The sequence below is a fragment of the Gambusia affinis genome, linkage group LG21 (assembly GCF_019740435.1).
Source record: "Gambusia affinis linkage group LG21, SWU_Gaff_1.0, whole genome shotgun sequence".
Taxonomy (NCBI): domain Eukaryota; kingdom Metazoa; phylum Chordata; class Actinopteri; order Cyprinodontiformes; family Poeciliidae; genus Gambusia; species Gambusia affinis.
Window position 1 is genome coordinate 3605919 of NC_057888.1, and position 12116 is coordinate 3618034.

Here is a 12116-nt window from a genome sequence, read left to right on the forward strand (position 1 = left end):
CTTCTCCATGTTTGGTTCTGGGGATGCAGAGCAAAACCAGAAGACCTGAGAGGTCTGGAAGGTTGATACAACAGCAGCAGATTTTTAAGCCGTTCATTTATAAACTAACAGTATTTTAAAGTCTACTCTCCGAGCTACTGGGAGCCAGTGGAAGGACTTTAGAACTGGGGTGATGTGCTATATTGTCCTGGTTTTAGACAGAACACCAGCAGCAGCGTTCTGGATCAGCTGCAGTTGAAGGATTGATTTCTTAGGCAGATCTATAAAGACACTGTTATAGTAATCAGTGCGACTAAAGATAAACACATGGATGAGTTTCTCTAGATCTTTCTGGAACATCAATCCTTTAATCCAGAAAGTGTATTAAACATTTCTATCACCTGAAATGTTGTTCAGGTGATAGAAGGCCAACTTTGGAACTGTCTTTATGTGACTCTGAAGGTTCAGGTCAGAGTTCATCACTACACCCACATTTTGCATTGGATGTCTACTTTCTAGCTGTAATAGCCGAAGCTGTGAAAGTTATGGCACAGCCACACAATTTTCTGTTCCAAGTATCTGTTCAGTGCTTTGATGGGTTCAAAGTCACCAGGTAAAATTGTATTGAAACTGTGTATTATCTGTGTAGTTATGGTAACTAATCTTATTTCTTGTTGTAATATGAGGCAGTGAGAGCATAAAAACAAAAAACATTGTAATGTGAAAGACTGGTAAAAGATTACCCTGGGTTCATCTTCGCTTTTTAATTAGTCATTAAAGTTTTAGCATTCTTTCCACATAGAGAAGTTAAAATTTCCACTTTCTTTAAAACTTATTCAGCCTTTAGAAGCTTCACAGGACCAAACCTCTTTTTCTATTGAGTGAGGATTAAAAACCAAAAGGGAGAACGACTGTGCCACTGCAGCCTGTGATTGAAGGTTTTAGATCTCTAATTCATTCATCAACGTCCGCAGTCTTCATTCATCAATGTCATCACGGCTTTAATCGTGAAAGTTTTGTCAGCTTTACTCATCAGTTTGAGAACTAATCAATCTATGTAGAACATCTGACTCTGTCTTGTAAAACCCTGCTAGCGTCATCTTCTGGCAGGTCAGCAATTGTCGGTGACACGGCGTGACACGGAGGGAATATTCAAGCTTTGGAAGTGGTCTCATTATAAATGCTTGCACCTGCACGCACAAAACAAGGTGTTTCAGCAAATAAGAGAGTGGATTACTGTGTTTGATCATTGGTTCAGAGAGTGGCTATGTCTTTCACATGCAGATGAGGATTTTTTTCCATTGAAACCTTAAGATATTTCTTACAAACTCCCCAGACATCACTCCTTCAGAAACCTTCCATCAAGGCCAAAGCTCTATTTTGCAATTTTTAGGAAAGTCTTGAAGTTTTGTGCTGAATTTCAATGAAAGCCTTAATTATCTATGTTTAATAAAGTCTGTCCTGATTCTTTCACTCAATCCAAATTAATAAAACAAACCAAAAAAAGTATTAGTAAAAGTAAAAATAAAAGTATTAAATATTCATCAGTAGCACAGCTGTAGAAAAAAATAAATGACATTTCATTTCAGATAGACCTGATTAATCAATCAACGTTAGAACGATCACTTGTGTAAATGCAGATGTTTTCTCAGCTTGCTTCTCTGCAGCATTCTGCTTTGTATGAACACAATGCAACAATGGGAAGTGATCAGCAACGACCTTAGAGAAGCAATAAATAGAATTTCTCTCTTCAACTGTGATTGCCTTTCCCTTATTTCTGTAAACCATCAAGCAGCAAATGTCAATTTAAGCAAATTCTGTTTGATGAAACTTACCATAAAAAAAATTAAGGAAAGCATTTGAAAACAAATTTCCTCATCGTCTGTGAGTGGTTTTTTTTTTTATTTATCTATCCCTCGCGAAAGACGGAGAAGTCGACAGGACGTGTTCGGAGGATGATTTGCACAAATGCTAAATTGTTGTTTTTTTTGCGCACATTCAAAATAGTCATGCAGCTACTGTGTATAATATCAGCTGCAATAAAAATATTTTAAACCAAGTAAAACATATTATATGGTTAGCATTTAAAGTTGCATTTTCCATCAGTGATAAACATAATTGGCAAGGTTAAAATCAGAGTTTGTTTTTATATTTTCTGGGGAATGCAGACCTTTTACTTTGGAATTTGCAGAAGGCAGTCAACATTTCAAAATCCAACTTTACTGTTATCTGCTGAAAATGTTAAGTGTATATTTTGTTTCTGCATTTTCTTTCAAATTGCAGATTTGCTGAACAAAAAAAATCAGAAAATAGGTCAATTTATGCTAATAATTTAGAGTTTTATTCCACAAAAACATTTGTGAACAGGAAAATCCTCGAAAAACAAACTACAAATAGGTATCCACTTTACGCCAAGCTGTGAAGGTTCTGATTTCATCCTTTATCTTTTTTATTTATTTATTTTTTTTTTTACAAAAAAAGTATGAGATCTAATTTTTAACATAGCAAAATGCTTTTCCTCTTGAGGATTATCTATTTGGACACTGAACTCAGTTTTGTAGAACCAACATGCTTCATTAAACTCAAGTCACACTCTTTCCAAGTCATTCTCTATCCGTCTGTCTTTCTGCCTTCGTGAGCACTTATAGGACATCACTACCTCCTTTTTTTAAGCCGTAAAACATTCATCACTTCTGGATAACAATAGCCCATCCATTGCGGAGACAAAAGAAAGAGTGATTTAAAAAATGTATAAGGAGCCCTCTTTTATTACTCTACTCACCACTTTTACAGTGTTAAATTGCTTCAGGGTGATGGGTACTCAGTCTTAAATGGCTGAAAAAGAGGAAATACCTGTTGCATGATGAGCAGTTGTTTTACTATTAATATTTCATCCCGAGGAAAACAATAGAACAGCGGAAGCGGAGATTTGTTCAACAAGAAAAAGCTAATGCCCTCTGCTCTGTGGATCTCCACTTTGTCTCCGGTCTTTAAATATTCATCAGTAGCACAGATGACATTGTTATTTTCTGCGTTCTTCAGAGAGCAGCCTTGCATTGTGGGCTTCAAAACAATAGGACTCCATATGCTCTGTCATGCATAGGGAATCATGCTTTTAGACTTCAAACCAAACCCATTCAGCTACTTAGCGCTAGAGGTTTTTCTCCAGCTCGGAATGCAGAGTTGCATTGTTGGGTTATTCTTGTAAAAGTTTCGTTTTTACACTGTCATAAATTGTAATAGTAATCTTACAAATTACAAGACACCAACACTCCAGTCTGTAAGGAAGTTGTCACAGCTGATAGTCCAGCAGACTGTTGGATTGGGAACCAAAACTGCAACATTTGTCACGCTTTCAGGTATTGCGGTTCACTTTCACATTCTACTGCAGTGGTGGCCAAAATGGGTCCTCGAGGGCCGGCATCCTGACTGTTTTAGTTCTCTCCCTGGTTTAATGCACCTGGATCAAATGATGACTCATTAGAAGCCCTAAGAAGAACACTGACAGGCTGAAAAGGTTGTTGGTACTACCAGGCAGAGAACCAAAACGTGCAGGATGTCGGCCCTGGAGGACCCACTTTGGCCCCCCCTCCTCTACTATGTCAAACAAACTAAACTCTTTTAAGAACCTGTTCATCCCCTCACCTTGATGGCGCTGCACCAAAAACTAATGAAGAGAACAACATAAAAACCTTTGAAGATGACCCTGAATGCAAATGCTCAGCGGAGCCAGATTTTAGTGGTTGTAGGATTTCTCTTTTGGTTTTGGTAAAAGACCACAAACCATTTCTCCTCCTGCTGGTAAACTCTCATGTTTGCCTTGATTGTATTTACCCAGAATGCACTTTGCTTCCTGTTTTTGGAGCGCTTGCCGGTCCGTTTCAATCTGTTCACTTCAATCGAACAGAGTCCGATGTTTGTAGGCGGGCCAGAGTTTGGATGAGAGTTTGATTGCACATTAACACCTCCCCAAACAAATTGGACTTTAAATACAAACAAACTAGAGCTTAATAAAGCAGACAAGACAGGAAGGGTCTGAATGCACCATAAAACAAAACCTGTAAACTCTAACGCTCAGTGAGCATGGAAAATATACAAAAGCACACTTCTTTGCTGAAATTACATCCTGCATTTGGTTTGATGCTCATATAGAGAGAAGGAACTTTACTGCTCTTCAAAGCAGGAGATAAGAGTAATTAATTTTCATATCTACAGCTGTCACTGCCATGGACTCAGAGCTAAGGAGACCCTTCAGATCTGTGATTTCCTTTTTTACGGCTGTTTATCAGTTCTGCTAAATTAACTCAAATATGCTACAACACAAATAATTTCTTTAATGGTTTCCACCCAACAGGGATGCTGTATTTTATTCCCTCTAGTTTGTCTTTCATTTTAAGACATGGTGAGATATTATTACATGGTGCAAACCAAATAAAACATATGTATTATCCAGTAATGCCTTCTGAAATAAAAAAGAGAAAAGAACCTCTATGGCTTGAGGAAAAATTATAAAGCATTGATCTTTTGAACTCTTGATGGGACTTTGTGTCCAACCAGTTTAGCGAGAGTCTCTTTGATGAAAACTGCAGGCATTCATGTTCACTTCAAGGCTGCAGGCAACGCAGAGAGATACAACACGGACAAATCAAACCTGTAACACTCATGAAGTTGTTTGGTTATGTTCCTCATTACTGTAAAACACCAAATGAGAGTGAATGGGTATTTCTCTTAATGATACATATAAACTCTATAGCCATTCATTTTATTTTCTACTAGGATGAAAAAGCTCACAACAGAAAATATAAAATAAAATCAGAGAATGGTGCCAAAGAGGCTAGCCCAGTTCAGGCTCAGCCTCGCAAGAAATTACAAACTTGTTTTGTGGAAGTGCCTATGGGCAAGGCTTCAAATTCCCACCCTGTGAACTCTTTGTAAAGGGGAATAAAATATGACTTTCCCCTAATGGAATTCCATAGACGATTGTATGATTATTAATGAAAAAATTGTGTTTTTAACATCAAATAGCATAAAGTGATGAATGAGGCTGTCACTGGCCGGCGCTTTGGTTTCTGATCTCTTTTTTTTTTTTTTCTTTCCTTGAACTCCATAGTTTGCATTCAGCGTAGCCAACTAACACCAAAGACTCACTCCACAGAGAGAAGCATCCCTGCTCGTTTTGGACACCAGTCCCAGACTTCTCCATGCTTTTGTTTTTCATCGGCAGAGGAAGAGATTGATAAGCTTTCAACAGTCCCTAAAATGAATTTATGTTCTCAAGAAAAACATTAGCTCAGCATGGCCAAACATGTGCTCCATTACTCGATTGGGATGCATGTGCAGTCCTCAGCACATTTGGTGGAATGACCGTTCAGAATGAGTGATGAAGACTACTCCAACATCTCATTACACCCAACTCATATGAATACAGCGGGGGAAATAAGTACTGAATACGCCAATGTTTTTTCTCAGTAAATATATATCTGACGGAGCCATTGACATGAAATCCACACCGGCTGCTGGTAACGGTCCAAGTCATCCACAAACACACAGGCATGAAAACAAATATGTCCACAGACAAAGAAACACAGAGTTATTGAATTTTTTGTTTAGGCTATTAGATTGCATCTGGATTCTTATTGGATTACCGCTCAAAACAAAAAGTGAAGGGACAAAGTTTGTTTAAACTTGTTGAAAATTTATTCAAAATGCAAAACAAAATCACACGCACATAGAAACTCTCAGTTTTCATGGCAGTTAAATATACGATGAGGTGATGAGAAAGATAAAGGCAGGAAATCAATACAAGGAAACAGAAGTAAACACAGGATATAACAAACATTTTCTTCCATACACATTCTATTCAGATCTAGGAGTTCCTAGGATCCTTTCTACACCCTCTGAAATCCAGATGTTCCCACAGATTTTCCTTTTACATACAATTGTAGTATAAAGTGTTTTGGGGCCCTATAATACACTATTTTACTAGAATACAAGTCTGGTAACTGAGGAGAAACTGTCTCAGATTCATTTTCTTTGTCTAAAAATAACATTGTTTTCTTGAGATTCTGGTCTTGCTTTAACCATTTTTTCCATTTCAAATGCTTATGCAGTTGTTCACAGTGCTTTTGAATTTATGTTCTCTCCACTTCTGCATTACTTGACATTTTAGAGATTTAGGAATGTATTTAGACCGATACTAACTTTTACAACAATAAGGTTGACAAAGATGTGAAAGAGATTTTTTCCACTCTCATCATGAAAATATATTTTTATAGGCTGTCAAAAATGTCTAAACCAGCTATATATGTTGAATTTGAAAAAATTACTGCTTTCTAAACTAATATATTTCAACTGATTTCTTGGTTTTCTGCGACTTCCAGCTTATCTTCCCATGTTAAAAACTTAAACTACTACAACTTCTCATTGTAAGTGTGAATTCATTTGATTTTTACTGAAATCTGGTGGGATTGTAATGTAATGTTTAGTGCATTTAACACTATCGGTGATTGTAGTTTGTATGATGTAAAGCACTTTGAACTGCCTTGCTGCTGAAATGTGCTCCACAAATAAACTTGAATTGCATTGAACAGGGAAAAATACTGAGATGTTCACTTCTTACGTTCCCTGCTGTATGAGTCCAGAGGGGGAAATTATTCCACTGTTAATTCTTCAGTCTACCCCATTAAACAAACATTTTCTTTATTCCAGGTATTCCATCGACTGGAAGAGTGACTTGGACAGCTTCTTTGACATCGATCCGGTGGAAGGAACGATTTCCACAAACGAGCTGCTTGACAGGGAGAACATCGCCCAGCACAATATCTCTGTTGTTGCAACCAAACTCAGTGAGTATGACAATGAGATCAGCTATGATTCATTCAGGTGTCGCTGACCTTCCTCAGCCATAATCTGTGTGAAGGATTTAACGCTCTTTTACTCAAGTCAATACTCAATCCCATTTTCCCAGAAAGGTTTATAGGCGGCCATAAACCTCGATGGCTGGCTCTCCCAAAGGGTTGTATCTTCAGGACATCGTCTCCTCTCGCATTGGTCGCCGCGACGTTGCTTTCATTTTTAACTGCCCTTTTTTTTCTGGATGGTATTGGGAGGAAGTTTTTTTCGGTAAAGTCAACTTTTACTTACCCCACAGTAAAGTGTGAACCATCCCAAGTTTTACAGCGAGCAGATGCAAGACGGAACCGACGCTCCGGCTTTCAGACGTGCCATCAAGCTAATTATGTTTATTATGAAGGAACTAGAGCGAATTTCCGCATAAATAAGCAAATCCATCGTCATCAAGTCATCAAATCGGCTAAGAACCGTCAAAGTCATTATCCCAGAGGCAGGCTGGCGCTCAATCAAAATTACACCCGCTGTATATTCATTAGGACAGACTGTGAAATATAGCCTGTTAAAACTTGAATCATTGTCGCCTTGGAAACTGATATTACTCACTTCCCCTCAAGGTCACATCCGTGACATTCTAATTGTGTTCTCAGTGTGTGTGTTCGTGCTTTTTTGTGTGGTTTTATGCATTGAAATTAGGAGACGAGGTGGGCTAAAAGGATTTGGTGCGGATGGCGGAGGATCGGAAGGCAGATGGGACTTTTATAAGGTTGCTTGTTTTGGTCTGTCATTCCTGATGAAGGAATGAGGGAGGATTTCTGCTGATTTCGCCCCTTTCACAGCTGCTTTTTATGCCTGTCTTCTCGCCCCCGTGGACTCTTCCTCTCAGGGGAAACAACGTTTTTGATGATTTTTCCTCATGAATTAAAAATAAAAAGTGTTAAAGTCGATGTTTAAAAGTAACTGCCGGGGATGAATGAAACGATAAAGAAAGCAGCTCAGCATTTGTGTTCGCGCCTTGAGTTCAGTCTGTCTTTGACCTTGAGTTAGTTCTGGCAGAACTTGGTGTTTGGGGTATTGAACAGCTTTTATGGCTCCTCTGTGCTGAGCTGTATTGTTATCACTGGAAGAGCGTCTGTCTATTATGTGGGTTTTAAACCATGAAGAGCAACAATAAGTACCACTGTGCAGATACCTTAGGTGTAAATACAAATAATGCGTTTACCGAGGAGAGGTCATGCTGTGTCTGAAATGTTTTACTCACCCACAATAACATGTTCTTATTGAGGATTAAGTAATGGATGGAAGGCATGGACTTTCAAGGATATTTGTGCCATGTTTATTATTCATAATCCGAATGCAAATGCTCACAATAAAAATGTGATTTGACCCCTTAGACTTTTTTGTTGTTATATTCTCCTGTGCGAATGTAGAACATGATTTGCAGCTATAATTAAGCTTAGGCAAAATCTCCATTTAATGTGGGTTTGGGTGATTATTTCTTTGTTTATTTGCCATACCTCTAAGGAAAATGCACTTATAAGATTTGAAAAGCTTGGCAAATACCTCTCTGCCAATGCCATGCAGCTTTTAGTGGGGGCAGGGTAATGATGTTGTTTACTGGAAAAACAAATCTTCTCATTAATGGGCATAATATCAATCCAAAGGCATGTTGAGATGTGAACTCATTAGTTTGCCGACTGGTTTTCCAATTTAACATTTTAAAAACAGCTGAAAAGGAAGTAAAGTTTTTTCCAGATGTAATCCAGGTTCTCTTTAAAAATTCAGAGATTCTTCCTCCATCTTAATCACAAACTCCAACATGGCTGCTGTTCATGTAACCATTAGTGGCTGCACCTTAAATCAGCAGATGTGGTTATAGTGCCCAAAAGTTAGTGTAGCACTACTTCAACATATTTTTACTCATGTAAAACTAAAAAGTAGCATCCAAGAAATGACTCAAGTTAGAGTAAAAAAGGTTTTGGTAAAGAAGTGGACCAAAATATACATTTATGTAGAAATGTTGATATTTCAATGGGCAAATTGTGATAAAAAATAATTTAAATAACTGCAATAATTGCAAAATCAGACAAAAAAAAATCTAAATAAATTGCTTTCAATATAAAACTGAAGAAACTGGTTAAAACAAGCTTGTTCTCCATTTAGTGAAGTTACTCACAGAGTCAAGTATACAGACATTTTACTCCAGTAAGTGCAGCAATACTTTATGAAGTCACTTGAGTAAAAGTAAAATGCACAGCGCAGTAAAAATACTCCTAAATGTTTTTTGTTTTTTTTGTTTTGTTTTTTTTTTAAATATTACTTAAGTAAATGTTACTAGTTTGTATCAGTTGCCATTGACATCTGGCCAACTTTTCCTCACAACTGTGATTCTATGACACAATGCCTGACAGAACAAATTGTTGAGATTTTTACTGGCATTGTCTTGTATTGCTAACTGTAATTAGCCTGCCTATTGAGCACAATAATTAGCAAATCCCAATGGTTTTTCCCAACATGCAACTGGAACACAGCAAATTGGGGATGACGTCAATCCCAGATCCGAGTGTGATTATTGAGGTAAATAGAACGCGGCAATAACCAGAGCCTGGAGCAGCCTGAGACGTCTCCGCATTGCTGTTTTTCGAAAAGCGGTAGTAAGTCATTGTAGACATTTGTTGTGATTCTTATTTATATGCTTTATTTAACGGTCCAAAAATTACAGAAAATGCACATTTTCAATACAGCTATCTCTGACGCTGGAGAAAACCTTTCACTTTACAAACCTTGAAGAGTTTTTATCTGTCCGGTCAACCCCAAACGCTGCAGTCATGCATCAAAAAGACAGCAGTGTATTTTGTCCTATCCCGAGGCGCAGTCTGTGTTGCTTAGGGTGTGTAAAGGAAGAGCACGGACTGCAGTAACAGATTGTTGTTTGCCAATTAAACCCAAATCCAATTTTTAGGGAGTGAAAAACAGTGGGGAGATCTATTAAATGCAGTAATAACCTTAGCTGGATATAATTAGAGGGCGCTTTCAAACTCCTATTTGAGTCAAATGAAAATTTGTCTCATAGTTTTCATGAAGTTTTGAGTTGTGAGTTTGCGCAATGATTCTGTCAGCAGATGCACTTTCAGAAGATTAAAATCCACATCTATCTGCGCTTGATTGCTAGTAAAATTGTAGATTGTTCCATTAAAAGGAACCTAATTAAAACAAGTGAAGTTCAGCAACCAAGCAGTTTAAGCAGACAACTTTATCACTAATTTTTGAAGCATTTCCCGGCAATGCAGTGCTGTAACTGTCAATGTAATGAAATGGAGCAGTGGGTTTGTTGGGTTGAAAAGCAAGACTGGAATGCATCCACTGTGCTATTGCTCCCTCAAGTGGTCTCAACAATGTACTACTTTTATTATAAGTTTTACAAGTCTTTCAAACACAAGAAAATTTTGCTTTTCAGCACCTAGAAGTGAGCAGCTTTAAAGCCCAATATTACAGACTTTATGACCTGAGAGAGCATCAAAATCATTCTGAAGGCAGATCCAGAGATTCTTTGCTGGATGAGCATAAATGTTAGTGTCTGGGTCAGCGGAAAGCAGCAAATCCTGTGCTCTTTGTCATAGCAGGGTTGGGAAGATTGCTTTTTCCATCAAGGTCAGAGTCGGGTTGACATCTGAGCCTGCTCCTCCAATTCCTCCAAGATGACTACACAACCCCATTCTCAAGCCCCACCACCACCGACACACCGAACCCAGCCAACACACAGCGCATACCTCCACACACACTAAGCCTCCCACAGCACAACAAAGCCCACTCCCACGTCAAATCCATAAAGTTTTCCACTTGCACAGAGGGAACATTTCCCTTTTGTGTCCCTGCTGGGAGGCAACGGTGTAGCAAACAAGCCTGAATTCCAGTTAGTCTCACTCAGGGGAGCTTTCAAACTGTAATTACAGTGGACGGTGCGTTTATTGCTCGAACCAGAGGGGGAAAAGTATTTAAAGAAATTCCAACAAACTTTTATAAACCTGCGCTTTTTTTAGATGAGCGTAAAATTTCTAATTTGCAAAATAGGAGCATCTGGGCATTTTATGTAGCAACATGTCCTGGACGCATTAGAAGTTATAAACGGGGTGATTTAGAGTGCATCTCTTCAAGGACGCTCCGACTGCATATCGGAGCGCTGCAGCCTCTTTAACCAGTCAGCCATCCCCTGGCAACAGTTATAAAACCGCATGCTTGGCCGTGTCATAAAGCAGTAGTCCTGCAGACGTCCACTCGGTGTCAGTGCTGTGAAAAAGGAGAAAAAAAAAGAAGTTTATTTTTTGTTTTGTGCTCCTGTCTGCAGACAGCCCGGTTCTGACCAGCCGAGTGGCCGTCACAGTGCACGTCCTGGACATAAACGAGTTCCCGCCTGAACTGGCCAGTCCTTATGAGACCTTCGTATGTGAAAACGCCAGAGTGGGACAGGTACGCTCATTATTAACTTCTCTCTGCTCATTTCAGGTTCTACCAATACGGAAGATCAGGGCCACTGAAAAAAAAATGGAATTCTGACTTTAAACTTTGACTTTTATGTCAGAAGAAGAGCTTTTTTTTTATATAAATATAGTATTAAAGATGGACAATTACAGGACTAATTCTACACTCGTTAAGCAAAGATGAAGCAAAAGATGTAAATATTTTGTAAAAATTAGTCATTATTCAGCAGGGATGAAGTTTTATCTGACTTTATGAGTCTGTCATGTTTACAAATTTTACTCCACTGTTTTTTTTGTTTGTTTTTTTTTAATGACGTTTAACGTTTCTGAGGTATGTATGGACGGACGGGGTTTTGCAAAGATCTGCTAAGGTACAACCAAAACATTTTAGTCCAGTTGAAATCTGGATTTTGATTAAGCCATTCAACACCACGAATATGTTGTAATTTGAATGTTGTTAAAATTAGAATATTACGTATTAGTGTGGCATTCCTTGCCAGTTATTTCAGAAAGTAAAAATTTACAAAAAGATCACATTTTTCCTCCATCATATCTCTACACAGAGTTCGGTTGGAGTTGCTTAAATAGAACCTTGTTTCCTGAGATTCCTTTCTATGTAGAAGGTATCGAATTGCCCATTTTACAGAGTTCAATTTACTGGCAGAAGCAATAATAAAGTGCAGCAGAGTTCTGCAAATAACCGCTACCCAGACTGCATTTCAAACTGTATATTTGGGATGCGGCGGGGAATTTGCCAGGGTGCATTGTAAACTACCTGTGCCTGTAAATTAGCCCATTAACTGGAATCTA

At 38.3% G+C, this 12116-nt stretch overlaps 1 protein-coding gene across 2 annotated transcripts in view; it reads left to right on the forward strand.

The window, feature by feature from the left end:
• LOC122824190 (cadherin-12-like) overlaps window positions 1-12116 on the forward strand; it is a 147498-nt gene that overhangs the window by 119773 nt on the left and 15609 nt on the right. For both annotated transcript variants that reach the window (XM_044104486.1, XM_044104487.1), the window contains 2 exons: window positions 6688-6824; window positions 11174-11295. In XM_044104486.1, the coding sequence (XP_043960421.1) occupies window positions 6688-6824; window positions 11174-11295 (259 nt within the window). The remainder of the gene's footprint in view (window positions 1-6687; window positions 6825-11173; window positions 11296-12116) is intronic.